Consider the following 14,934-nt stretch of genomic DNA (forward strand, 5'->3'; position numbering starts at 1 on the left):
AGAAAACGATTGAGGAATACAGCTGTAGCCGTCGTTCTCTGTTCTTTGAAATCATGAAGTGGAATCTGATGTAATTCCACGTGCTGCCCCATGTATTCGGCTCATATGTCTATACAATCTCCTCCATTTTATAGCACTAGTCTTCCAGTATGAAAGCGGTTGTTTTCTGTGATGCTAAAGGCGCGAAATGCAACCCACACCAACATAATCTACACATGATAGCCTATTGGTGGTGGTATCACACGCACAATCCTTCCTACAGATTATTTTATATTTTGCGTGCTATCACACAGACGCTTCCTTTTTCTGTATCACTGCGTGATTGAAGGGAAACTTCTGTTGGGAAGTGCAGGGACTACTTTAGGTCAATTTTGGATATAAATAATCCGAATATATGCCTAATGACACAGGCATATTTTATCATATTTTACTCACATGTGGTTCGGGTAGATGTAAACAATAGTATTGATAGTTGAGATTCCTTTGACATATCATATGTTTTTTTTGCAGCCACGCGGAAGGATTTCATTGTAGAACTGGGGGTGGACGCTTCCGCCCAGTTTTCCGATGTTCATTGCCCGAGTTGAAAATGGAGTTCGATTAAAGCAGATGTCCAACAACTTCTTCGGGAAAATGTAACTCACTGTCTTTACCTTTTGTATTTCAATTTCATAATTGAAATTCTTTTGTACCTTTTTCCAGTTGTGGAGGCTATAATTCAACGTACACTGACACATTGACGGACCAACCAGCGCTTTTCAAGTGTTGTCCTGGACCTGAAGTTGGAGAGGGGAATGCTCGATAGTTAGCCACTAATAACGTGCCAAATGTCTGGTTTATTGTGTACACTTTTTATCATCTGAACGCATTGGATTTCGTGTTGCCGAAGAGGATGACGAAGATGTGCATTTTGTTGTGGTTGGATTTTACTTCCAGGGAAGATAAAATTAATAATCGGTTGTCATTCCTCCTCGCAATTGAGTTACACAATTAGCTAGGCTACTTGGTTTTCCGAAGAGAGCTCATTTATGCATGCACCATTGTAAGACCATTAACTTTTATCCAATATCTAGGGGTTTTATGTGAAGGAAAATGTTGATATTTGCGGTTTATTTCCCCGCCGTCACTGCGTCCTCGATGCTATTGCCAGGATTTGGATCCCCGTGAGAAAAAATGAGCGAAGATTCGACAAATCCAAAGGAGTGAGTACATTTTTATCCCACATTCTAGAATGCGATGATGTCCTGCCTTCATGTATCTAATCTTCACTGCAATGATTTGCATGATTCTAAATGACTGTTCCACTAGGATAATTGGTTCTGCAAATACCATTTTGTGAACTTTCATATTTAAATGAGAACTATTGAAGCAATAAATACACATCCATTTATTTTGTTTGGTTTATTTTCCATGGTCACAACAACAATGTGTTTTGGGACTTGATGCAATAGAAATAGAGCCCTCGTATTATATTATGGCAACGAGAGGTGCTAAATGTAATTTTGACGACTAACATTAGCCTCATAATTAATGCAATATATATGATAGTTGTTTCATCAAGACTGTCTTTGAAGAAGACCTTATGATTGGACTGCAATTGGATAATATCTATTGATAGTTCAGATTGGATGTGTGACTAAATCGTGTATTTTTTTTTACAATCACTGTGGCTAGATTTGTTTGTTTATGCATAGGATTTAAGAAGACAAATTATATGCTTACTGTACCTTCAGATTCAGTATTATACGATAGTGTTTTCTTGACATTTGATAACAGGTTACTCTGTTAGTTCATGTAGAGGAGTTATAAAATGGTAAGGAATAAGTATCGATGTGGTTTAAAAAAGATATATTCCCTCAATATTATAATTTTTTCAATGGAAATGTGGCTGTAAACTGGTTGCTGCAAAAGTAGAAGACGCCATATTTTTTCACAATCGCACTCATTTGCATATCACAATCTCCATTCATAAAAAAATCTTAAAATAGACGTATTGCGTTCCGAATGCGGAAAGCAACATTTATGCGATTGTGAATTGAAATAAGGTCCTTTGTATACATCTCGCTTAATTCTCGCTGTAAATCCGTATTGTTTTAATGGGCTGATCCCTTGCGTTGCTTGTTGACAGTAAGTGAAAAATATCTGCTCGGGAGGTGCTGTGGTCACGTGACCGCTTCCATTCATAAAGAGTACCTGGGTGCCCATTCACAGTACGCTGTGCAGTACAGTGTCTCGCAACGCACTGGCGATCACACAAATATTATATCTGCATTTAGGATGAGCTTAATCCGGATGTAGACATGATAGACATCCATTCATTAGGAAACAAATAAATCATGCAAGGATGGTTTGCTCTTTTCGCAGTCTTCCGATGCTCTCAAAACTGGCTTCCATATTTCTTATTCTAGACGGTTGAAATCTGTTCCTAAACTGACATTTTCAGCGTTTTTGTGTCCGAAAGACGCCCATGTTCTCCATCCATCTGCCTCGCACACATCAGGTGGATTGATTTAATGTGGGACACTTTGTCCTTGAACTAGGAAATGTAGGCATATTGTTGTTTCATATTCAATATATTACATAAGCAAGGACTATGATGTATGGTGCTGTGCGTTTGTTCTTCCTAGTGACTGCAGCAGCACAACACATAAGATGGCCAACATATGATCCAATGTATCTGGCAATTGAAGATCAAGGAAGATGGTGGGAAAAGAACAGTAAGCCCCGCCTGATCCATTTTTATATTTATGCTGTCTGGAATTTACCCTCAGTCTAGCAGCTGTTGTACATAACATACGCTTCTGATGACAAAGAACACACAAACGCACAAAGAAGCAAGATTTTTTTAATGCCACTGGATGCCATTTTGACATATTTCAGCTACACTAATGTATCAAATGTTCAGGTCTATCAGGTTTTGTACTTGCGAAGCATATATGACAGAGCCATTGCCATGCGTATCTTACTATTTCTTCTCACAACAGCATTAAAGTTAACCATGTCAATGAGTAGCCAAAGACAGTCATTAAACCACACACTTATTGCTGTGAGCCGTATCTGTATGAATACAATGGGATGCTCAATAGGTTACATAGTCGTCTTGTTTTTTTTTTTTCTCTGTTAGCATCACGGGTCAAATGAGATGTATATGCTTTTATTTTGCATAGTAATATATAACACATTACAGCTTGTTGCTTCCTCAAATGATCACAAAGCTGTGTGATGAATAAAATGTGGTTGAATGTGTGTGCGACTCACCCACACGCGCGAAGACGCACACGTACAGGTTATTAAAAGCTTTTTTGCTGAGAATGTGAAATACATACCACCATGTTAAATATCCAGTCTACATGTTACACTGAAAAGAGGAATGACTAGGCCTAACATGGCCTATTCTCACTCTCCCTTTCTGTGTGTGTGTGTGGGGTCGAAGAAGGTAGCGTAGTCCTTCAGATAAGCAAAAATAATCACACAGAGAAAGTAGAAGAACCAGGTGGTGTCTGTCTTGGACTATAGGAGACATAACAGCATTCATCCCTATCCTTATGAGGGAGCTTAAAGTAGTCTTTCATTCCGTTCTTCTGCCATCCCAGGATTTATAATATTACCAGCATAGCACACAAGGGGGTGCTAAAAATGCAAAAAAATTTGCCCAAAATGCTAACAAAATAGCACAAGTAATAGCAAAATCACACCTGCTGTTAGCTAAATGCCAATGAGCGAAACCAAACAAAGTAATTGCAAAGAATGGTAAATCCAGCTCATAGTTATACAAGCATAGCTAGTAGCTACCGAATGTCATTTTTGGTGAGTGTGGACATTTTTACAAGCGAAAGTGAATGAGAAATTGTGCAAATTAACAAAGTTGTGATGCATGCTTTTCTGAAGGAAGAGCAGCATGTGTATACGGAGCAGAGGGGAGAAGGATGGAGAAAAAAAATGCTAGTAGGAAGCACAGGGAAAGAATGTCATATATATTTAGGGGTTAGCCTAATGGTTTTGGATTGTTGTTCTGTCTTCTGTTTAGCCTAGTTTGGCAGTCAGGTGATTCCTCTCTGACTCCTCTTCTTCCTATCTGGGTGATGGATTTGACAGCTCAGCTTTTGTCTGTCAATGCGGAGTGTCATGATCTTATCATCTGGGGGCCTGTTCTGCCCTTCGCTCCATTCCTCTGACGGGCTTCCCGAAACACATTGCACCCAAACAACCACTGATTGAATGTGAGTATCGTGCCTTGATGACAGACCATAGCTTCTTCAGCTGTTCGGCTAGTCGTTTATGGTGGTGGTAATTGCTCAGGTAATGTCCTGTGGAACTCTGTGAAATAATGTTTAGGAGGCTACCTTTTGTTCATCTCTTTAGGCTAGTGTTTTGGGTGATGCAGTATAGTGGGGGGAATTAATAGCCTACATTATTTTTTTTGTGTCATTTAGCAGACACTCATCCAGAGCAACTTACAGGAGCAATTAGAGTTAAGTGCCTTGCTCAAGGGCACATCAACAGATTTTTCACCTAGTCGGCTCGGGGATTAGAACCAGCGACCTTTCGGTTACTGGCACAACGCTCTTAACCACTAAGCTACCTGCCGCTAACACCACTGGTGCTTTTCCATCGAGACTTACCCCCACACCAGTGGGCAGCCAGTGTTTTAGGGCGGCAGGTAGCCTAGCGGTTAGAGCATTGGGCCAGTAACCGAAAGGTCGCTGGTTCTGGAAACAAAAGTCTGAGCCTTGGGTATAACATCAGGGTAAATCCTCAGTGGAAATGCACCACACCTGTAGTTCTGAAGCCTTCGTGTAGCCTAGGCCTCACACTCCTCCTAGGCCTGAGTTTCAAATACCCATTGGTGTGATGTAGGCTTGGGTGGTATCCAGATTTTCATACCGCTCTTCTGCCATCCCGGGATTTATGGTATTACTGGCATAGCACACAAGGGGGTGCTAAAAAAAGTCAATTGAGCCTCTACGAAAAAGTATGAAAATGTATGCATTCACTACTGTAAGTCGCTCTGATAAGAGCATCTGTTAAATTACAAAAATGTAAATAAAAAAAAAAATGGTTACCAAAATTAGCACAAGTAATAGCGAAATCACACAGATGCGGTTAGCAAAATGCTAACTTGCGAAAACGAACAAACTAATTGCAAAGGAAGGCAAATCCAGCTCATAAAGTTATAGAAGCATAGATAGTAGCAACCGAATGTCATTTTCGGTGAGTGTGGACTTTTACAAGAGAAAGTGAACAAGATAAATTGTGCAAATGAACAAAGTTGTGATGCATGCTTTTCTGAAGGAAGAGCAGCATGTGTACACGGAGCAGAGGGGAGACGAACGGAGGAGGATAAAAAAGTTAGTAGGAAGCAGAGGCAGCTGTACAGAACTTTGACTTCTCAAACATGGCAGAAAGCCGTTATCAGATATCTGATGGCAAACATTTAGTAGTGAATTGCATACAAGTGTAACTTCATCACCTCATGTGCACGGCACAACAGACTCTCCGATGTGTATATATTGAATGTATATAGAACGCTTTCTCCCGTTGTGCTCGTTACAACGAACACGTGACTGGCTCAACTGTTCTGGGGAACTAGGGTAAGCTTCATAGTGTAAAATAATGTGACTGGTGAAAGGAAGAACGCAATCTGCTTTATCTCTCAGCGTATTGCACAAATTGACTGCAGGTATTAACTTCAAAAGTAGCTACAAATATTCACATTTATTGAAAAACTTCAAATAAATCGTTTTGACGGTATTGAAAAACCATCCCGTGGCATTTTCCAAATACCCCGGTATACGGTATGGTCCTCAGAGTTGTCTGTAGTTTTGCTTCTGTATTCTTTTTGGGAACTAGCCTTTTAGAATATTTCTGGCCACTGCTCTGTATTGATTGAATTGGAACTTGTTATCTGTGCAACAAAATGTACAAAAATATGTTTTGGCTAACAACCTGACTTTGGATTGAGTCAGAGCTCATTGTTATTTTCTAACTATATCAGCTGGCTGGCTTAATAGGTTGTCAAACGATCACTGATTCTAGCTCCCACTGATCTCAAGATATATTTTACCAAATGTCAGAACATTCTGTCTGTTTTTCCTGCCGCAACATCATAATTTCTCCTTCGTTTTTTACAGATTCTTAACATATGATAATTAGCTATGGAGGATAGGCTTGGGCGGTATACCATATATACCGTATACCGGGGTATTTGGAAATGGCCACACGATGGTTTATCAATACCGTTAACTATTTATTTTGTTTAGTTAAATACATTTTAATATTTGTAGCTACTTTTCAAGCAAATACCTGCAGTCAACTGGTGCAATATGTTAGGAGATAAAGAAGATCACATTCTTTTGACCTGTCCAAAACATTTTCATTATGAAGCTTACTGGTAGTCCCCAGTCACTCACTCTTGTGCAGCATGAGCCAGGTGATCTAGTTACAGTATGGAATTCACAACTAAGTGTTTGCCAGCTAGATATCTTAACTATTAAAGGGACACTTTGGGATTTTGGCAATGAGGCCCTTTATCTACTTCCCCAGAGTTCGATGAACTCGTGGATACCATTTTCTATGTCTCTGTGTCCAGTATGAAGGAAGTTAGAGGTAGTTTCATGAGCCAATGCTAACTATATTTACATTTAAGCGTTACCCATAGGCTTCCAGTCATTGCGCCATCTACTAGCATGCTAAGGATCCCTTTGAATTAACTGTCTAAAATGTGCTAAATGCTCTGCAGTTGTTGATTTGGTTTGCTAATTTGGTAGCTAGTTAGCTAAGTGGTTAGCTTCTTCCTAAATCAATCTTTGTTTGGTAACAGCAGAGAATCCCCTCTTGGATCAAGAGCCTTGCTGTCTTAATATTTGTTTAATGCTTGCTGCAAACTGTGAGTAGCTTTTTTTAGTTACTTGTATAACTTTATGAGCTGGGATGTCGGTCCTGCAAATAGTTTAGGTCAGAGACTGTATAAAATGTTTGTAATGCACTCATTAGCATTTAGTTAGCATTCTCTATGGGATTTTACATGTACTTGTTAGCATTGCTAACTTTCAGTGGGGTTTGAAAATAGCGCCCCTTGTGTTCAATGCCGGTATTACTGAATATCCTGGGATGGCACAAGGTCTGTTACCGCCCAAGCCTAATGGAGGATGAGCAGTTGTATAATCTGTGAAATTACCCCGTGTACAGGCTATTTATAGTCTGCTTGTTCTGTTAGAGGGTGTTGTATTGTTTGCATGACAATAATCCTCTATAAACCTATCTGGCGAATGGGATGGTTTGTTACTGACTGTGTTACTGTGCAACTGAACAGGCCCTGTACAGTATGAATGTAGTCTGTTCTGGCTGTTCTCTTCCCATGGCCAGAGTTACGATTCGGTATATTTTAAACCCGAGCAACTTCCCTCTTATAATTCTCATTTCCTCTTAAAAGTATTTTAGGAGCGAACTTAAACTTGTAAATGTCATCAGTGTATTTGGAGCGTAAAAAAATAAAAAATCCTTTAAAAAAACACAGTACCTATTTAGTTGATTGTCATAACAATCAAGACAAAATTATAGATAACACGTATGCAATGCACATATTACCTTTGAAAATGCTTCTTACTAGGCTATGCTGTGTCCTATTAGGCCAGGCAAAAAAATTCCTCCCCATTTCTTTATTTTGTCACCAGATGGATCGTCACAACGTCTTTTTTTCTAGGAGCTCCACTCTCTGATGTGCCTTTGCCATATCTCAGAAGTTCTTTGAGCAGTAAAACGTCTGAATTGTAGATATTGTTTTCAGTTGTGCTGCTGCATGCTGAAGTATGAAGGCTTTGCTGGGAGCTGCTGCAGCTGGGGTAAGACGGTTCTTTCCTGTGAGACCACTGACATAAAAGGGCACATATGTCAATCCTAAACCTTGTCTTTTGATTGAGTTTCCAAACTCTTTGAAAACAGGAAGGAGTTGGGGCCTGTGTGTGTATTCGCATGTGTACATGCTTGTCTAGTGTGTGTTTGTCTATAACAAATAAGTAGGTATAGGCTTGAAGCAAACACAACTTCATTTTATAGAAGGAATCTTTTATGAACCAAACACCAGGTATGAAGCCTATTAAAGGGAAATGGATGCTCATCTGCTGAGTCATCTTATTAGCAGATTTTTATCAGGCCCGCTGCCATTTTTAGGAATTGAACCGGACTTTTTATGAGAAGCCACTTCTCCAAATGTGTAGCCTACACCTGTGAACTGTTTATCACAAGGTCTTCTAGCTAGAACACTTTTCAACGCAGTTTCTCTTTACAGCGTGATAAATTGTAATGGGCAGTACAGTAGAAGGTTTCTTTACAACTCACCACAATGTGATTATTATTTTTAAAAATTAACAGTATGCTGTGGTTGTGATGCTTTAACAACAGTATGGATTACAGGGATAGTTTACAACATACTAATGCTCCATTTCTGTGATTTTTACAACCATGGTGGATGGATGATGGCTTCTTTACAGCATGGTGGATTCCTTGTAATGAGGGTTTGCTTCTTCTCAGCCTTGTCCTAGTACCCGTTCCTAGCAGTCCCCAGTCTTGAGTCTGAGTTTCTGCAGTAACTATTACAATTAGAAGCAAGGTGTCCAAAGAATACTTTCACATCAAAGCCGCCCTGGAGACGCCGTAGCAGTCCAAATTTGCGGTTCCTCTTTCTGTAATGGCGAGTGCAAGGTTTTAGTTTTCCAAATGCTTGCGGTTTGAATTAAGATAATCTCAATATGTGGTGCTTTGATGTTTGAGAATAGTTTTGGGGCTTTTGATACACATATGGGATTCTTTTGATTTATTACAGTACACCGGTGCTGTGGTACCCACAACATTGTCGTTGGGTTTACAGGCTGAAACGTGTAATGAGAGGTTGGTTAGCTTTGGTGTGAGGCAGAAAATCATTGTTACAAAAACGTTGCTGGAGTAGCTTGGTATGGCGCTTTAGGGCCCGTTCAGATTTACTAGACTTGTTACTAGCACCGGTCTCTAAAATCACATATTTCATTTTTTGGTGTTCACATTAGCTACACTTACTGTGGCTTCAGCGACACTATGTTCTCTCTGCCCACCTCTAGTACTGTAAATCTCACAGAATGCTCTATGAGCAGCTTCTCATCTTAACATTTAGGCCTACAATACTTCAATAATACAACATGATACACCAATTCACAAGCATGTGCAGACAATTTAAGAGGGTTTATTTTCCCATTTGCAAACTCAAATTACAGGATTCAGACAATAACACGGAAGTCTGTTACGACGCCAAACTGCAGTCAGGTCAAGACCCTGGTGAGGACGAGAAGCATGCCGATCTGCTTCCCTGAGACTGGTCTTGACAGTTTGTGCAGAAATTCTTCGATTGTGCAAACCCTCAGTTTCATCAGCTGTCTGGGTGGTTGGTCTCAGACGATCCCGCAGGTGAAAAAGCCGGATGTGGAGGTCCTGGGTTGTGAGGCCGGTTGGACGTACTGCCAAATTCTCTAAAACAACGTTGGATGTGTCTTATCGTAGAGAAATGAACATTAAATTCTCTGGCAACAGCTCTGGTGGACATTCCTGCAGTCAGCATGCCAATTGCACCCTCCCTCAACTTGCGACATCTGTGGCATTGTGCTGTGTGACAAAATTTCACATTTTAGAGTGGCCTTTTATTGTCCCCAGCACAAGGTGCACCTGTGTAATGATCATGCTGTTTAATCAGCTTCTTGATATGCCACACCTGTCGGGTGGATGGATTATCTTGGCAAATGAGAAATGCTCACTAACAGGGATGTAAACAAATGTGTGCATCAAATTTGAGAGGCTTTTTGTGCGTATGGACAATCTCTGCAATATTTTATTTCAGCTCATGAAACATGGGACCAACACTTTACATGTTGCATTTATATTTTTGTTCAGTTAGATTATATTACAATTTAAGATAATTACCTCAACAAACCAGGCTTCGTTTTATACTATAATGCAAATCATTACAATCATTACATGGGATACAGTGCATTCGGAAAGTATTCAGACCCCTTGACATTTTCCACATTTTGTTAGGTTCTTTTTTTAAAACTGATTTAAATTGTATTTTTTCCTCATCAATCTACACACAATACCCGGTAATGACAAAGCAAAACAGGTTTTTAGATTTTTTTGCAATTTATGAAAACAAAATAAGGAAATATCACATTTACATAAGTATTCAGACCCTTTACGCAGTACTTTGTTGAAGCACCTTTGGCAGGGATTACAGCCTTGAGTCTTCACAGGTATGAGGCTACAAGCTTGGCACACCTGTATTTGGGGAGTTTCTCCCATTCTTCTCTGCAAGTCCTCTCAAGCTCTGTCAGGTTGGATGCGGAGCATCGCTGCACAGCTATTTTCAGGTCTCTCCAGAGATGTTAGATCGGGTTCAAGTCTGGGCTCTGGCTGGGCCATTCAAGGACATTCAGAGACTTGACCGAAGCCACTCCTGTGTTGTCTTGGCTGTGTGCTTAGGGTTATTGTCCTGTTGGAAGGTGAACCTTCGCCACAGTCTGAGGTCCTGAGCGCTCTGGAGCAGGCTTTCATCAAGGATCTCTCTGTACTTTGCTCCGTTCATCTTTCCCCGATCCTGACTAGTCTCCCAGTCCCTGCCGCTGAAGAACATCCCCACAGCATAATGCTGCCACCACCATGCTTCACCATAGGGATTGTGCCAGGTTTCCTCCAGATGTGACACTTGTCATTCAGGCCAAAGAGTTGAATATTGGTTCCATCAGACCAGAAAATCTTGTTTCTCATGGTTCGAGAGTCCTTTAGGTGCCTTTTGGTAAACTCCAAGCGGGCTGTCGTGCCTTTTACTGAGGAGAGGCTTCCGTCTGGCCACTCTACCATAAAGGCCTGATTGGTGGAGTGCTGCAGAGATGGTTGTCCTTCTGGAAGGTTCTCCTATCTCCACAGAGGAACTCTGGAGCTCTGTCAGAGTGACCATCGGGTTCTTTTGTCTACCCTTCCCCAGATATGTGCCTCGACACAATCCTGTCTTGGAGCGCTACAGATAATTCCTTCGAACTCATGGCTTGGTTTTTGCTCTGACATGCACTGTCAAGTGTGGGAACTTATATAGACAGATAGTCTGTGCCTTTCCAAATCATGTCCAATCAATTAAATTTACTACAGGTGGACTCCAATCAAGTTGTAGAAACATCTCAAGGATGATCAATAGAAACCGGATCCACCTGAGCTCAATTTCGAGTCTCATTGCAAAAGGTCTCAATACTTATGTAAATAAGGAATGTTTTACATTTATTTTTTCATAAATTTGCAAAAATGTAAAAATAAACTATTTTCGCTTCGTCATTATGGGGTATATAGGATTTATTTTATTTTATCCATTTTAGAATAAGGCTGTAACGTAACAAAATGTGGAAAAAGTCAAGGTGTCTGAATACTTTCCGAATGCGCTGTATACAGTGCCTTCAGAAAGTATTCATACCCCTTGACTTGTTCCATGTTGTGTTACAGCCTGAATTCAAAATGGGTTAAATTGATTTTTTTCTCACCCATCTACACACTACCCCATAATGACAAAGTGAAAACATGTATTTTTTTATTACATTTTGCTAATTTATTGTAAATAAACTGTAACTAGGCCACTCGGGAACATTCAATGTCATCTTGGTAAGCAACTCCAGTGTATATTTGGCCTTGTGTTTTAGGTTATTGTCCTGCTGAAAGGTGAAGGTCTCCCAGTGTCTGTTGTAAAGCAGACTGAACCAGCTTTTCCTCTAGGATTTTGCCTGTGCTTATTCAGTTTATTTTATCCTTTAAAAAAACTCCCTAGTCCTTGCCGATGACGAGCATACCCATAACAGGATGCAGCCACCACCATGCTTGGAAATATGAGGAGTGGTTCCCAGTGATGTGTTGGATTTGCCCCAAACAGAATGCTTTGTATTCAGGACATAACGTTTTTTTTCTTTGTCACGTTATTTGCAGTTTTACTTAAGTGCCTTATTGCAAACAGGATGCATGTTTTGGAATATTTTTTATTCTGTACAGGCTTCCTTCTTTTCACTCTGTCATTTAGGTTAGTATTGTGGAGTAACTACAATGTTGTTGATCCATCCTCAGTTTTCTCCTATCACAGTCATTAAACTCGCTAACTGTTTTAAAGTCACTATTGGCCTCATGGTGAAATCCCTGAGCGGTTTCCTTCCTCTTTGGCAACTGAGTTAGGAGGGACGCCTGTATCTTTGTAGTGGCTGGGTGTGTTGATACACCATCCAAAGTGCAATTAATTACTTCACCATGCTCAAAGGGATATTACATTTCTGCTTTATTTTTTATTATTTATAAGGTGCCCTTCTTTGCGATGCATCTGAAAACCTCCCTGGTCTTTGGTTGAATCTCTTTGAAGTTCACTGCTCGATTGAGGGACCTTAAAATTATCTGTATGTTTGAGGTACAGAGATGAGGTAGTCATTCTAATATCATGTCAAACACTTATTGCACGCAGTCCATGCATCTTATTATGAGATATGTTAAGCACATTTTTACTCCTGAACTTATTTAGGCATGCCATAACAAAGGGGTTGAATGCTTATTGAGCTTTTCATTTGTAATTAATTTATAAGCATTTCTATAAACATAATTCCACTTTGACATTATGGGTTATTGTGTGTATGCCAGTGACACAAAATCAATTTTAAATTCAGGCTGTAACACAACAAATGTGGAAAATGGGGGTGGAGGGGTGTGAATACTTTCTGAAGACACTGTAGCTAAGTAACAACTCCATTCGTAAAATGTATATAGTATGTGTAAGCTGGAGGTAGAAGCCTAAGTGTTGTTGCCCATTAGTTTACTCCAATTAGGGGAGGGATGATAGGGTTAGAGGAATATAATAAAGGAAAATATATTATTTCTAACAATATACACTACCAGTCAAAAGTTTGGACACACCTACTCATTCCAGGATCTTTCTTTATTTTTACTATTTTCTACATTGTAGAATAATAGTGAAGACATCAAAACTATGAAATAACACATATGGAACCATGTAGTAACCAATTTTTATTTTACACAAATCAAAATATATTTGAGATTCTTCAAAGTAGCCACCCTTTGCCTTGATGACAGCTTTGCACACTCTTGGTATTCTCTCAACCAGATTCATGAGGTAGTCACCTGGAATGCATTTCAATTAACAGGTGTGCCTTGTTAAAAGTTAATTTGTGGAATGTATTTCCTTCTTAATGTTTTGAGCCAATCAGTTGTGTTGTGACAATGTAGGGGTGGTATACAGAAGATAGCCATATTTGGTAAAAGACCAAGTCCATATTATGGCAAGAACAGCTCAAATAAGCAAAGAGAAACAACAGTCCATCATTACTTTAAGACATGAAGGTTAGTCAATGTGGAAAATTTCAATAACTTTTAAAGTTTCTTCAAGTGCAGTCACTATGATGAAACTGGCTCTCATGAGGACTGCCACATGAAAGGAAGACCCAGAGTTACCTCTGCTGCAGAGGATGTTCATTAGATTTAACTGCACCTCAGATTGCAGCCCAAATAAATGCTTCACAGAGTTCAAGTAACAGACACATCTCAACATCAACTGTTCAGAGGAGACTGCGTGAATCAGGCCTTCATGGTCGAATTGCTGCAAAGAAACCTCTACTAAAGGACACCAATATGAAGAAGAGGCTTGCTTGGGCCAAGAAACACGAGCAATGTACATTAGACCGGTGGAAATCTGTCCTTTGGTCTGATGAGTCCAAATGTGAGATTTTTGGTTCCAACCACCGTGTCTTTGTGAGACGCAGAGTACGTGAACGGATGATCTCCGCATGTGTGGTTCCCACCGTGAAGCATGGAGGAGAAGGTGTGATGGTGTGGGGGTGCTTTGCTGGTAACACTGTTGGTGATTTATTCAGAATTCAAGGCACACTTAACCAGCATGGCTACCACAGCATTCTGCAGCGACACACAGTCCCACTAAGCCCAAACCAGATGGGATGATCATTTTGTTTTTCAACAGGACAATGACCCAAAACACACCTCCAGGCTGTGTAAGGGCTATTTGACCAAGAAGGAGAGTGATGGAGTGCTGCATCAGATGACCTGGCCTCCACAATCACCCGACCTCAACCCAATTGAGATGGTTTGGGATGAGTTGGACCGCAGAGTGAAGGAAAAGCAGCCAACAAGTGCTCAGCATATGTGAAAATTCCTTCAAGACTGTTGGAAAAGCATTCATGGTGACTACCTCATGAAGCTGGTTGAGAGAATGCAAAGCTGTCATCAAGGCAAAGGGTGGCTACTTTGAAGAATCTCAAATAGAAAATATATTTAGATTTACTAAAAAACAATTGGGTTACTACATGATTCCATATGTGTTATTTCGTAGTTTTGATGTCTTCACTATTATTCTACAGTGTAGAAAATAGTAAAAAATAAAGAAACCCTTGAATGAGTATGTGTCCAAACTTTTGACTAGTACTGTATATTCTCCACATATTTACAAAAAAAATGAGGGATTGGAAATGATGCAGACATTGACGGGTACTAAGCTAACATATGGAATTGTTTTACGAAGGTCATACCAAGGATCATTTAGTTATTTGATTTTGAATTTTAAGACCCCTTGAAGTATAAAAAAAAATATATAAAACAATTATTTGATGAAGCATTTCGCTATACCTGCAATAACATTTGCTGAATATGTGTATGCGACCAATACATTTTGATTTACTGCTATTAGCCCATAAAAACATATTGAATAACAGATTCACCTACATGGAACAACAGAGTCCTCCCAAAAAAATCTAAAGAAAGTTTGCTGTCCTTTATCTGAGAGATATAAGAGATCAGGAAACTATTTTTTTGAAATGTATTTAACACCTTAGTTTAGTGCCAAAAATATCTCCATATATACTTCCATACATT

General features: G+C 39.7%; 1 protein-coding gene across 2 annotated transcripts in view; it reads left to right on the top strand.

Moving 5' to 3' along the window:
• The first annotated feature begins 553 nt into the window (after window positions 1–553).
• Window positions 554–14,934, top strand: part of LOC121544762 (sprouty-related, EVH1 domain-containing protein 1) — a 70,063-nt gene continuing 55,682 nt past the window's right edge. Inside the window, exons 1-2 of one of the 2 annotated variants that reach the window (XM_041854891.2) lie at window positions 554–1,202; window positions 2,628–2,717. In XM_041854891.2, the coding sequence (XP_041710825.1) occupies window positions 2,701–2,717 (17 nt within the window). In that variant the 5' untranslated portion in view covers window positions 554–1,202; window positions 2,628–2,700. The remainder of the gene's footprint in view (window positions 1,203–2,627; window positions 2,718–14,934) is intronic. The other variant, XM_041854890.2, reaches the window with a different exon arrangement.

This window comes from Coregonus clupeaformis, chromosome 29, assembly GCF_020615455.1.
Source record: "Coregonus clupeaformis isolate EN_2021a chromosome 29, ASM2061545v1, whole genome shotgun sequence".
Classification (NCBI taxonomy): Eukaryota; Metazoa; Chordata; class Actinopteri; order Salmoniformes; family Salmonidae; genus Coregonus; species Coregonus clupeaformis.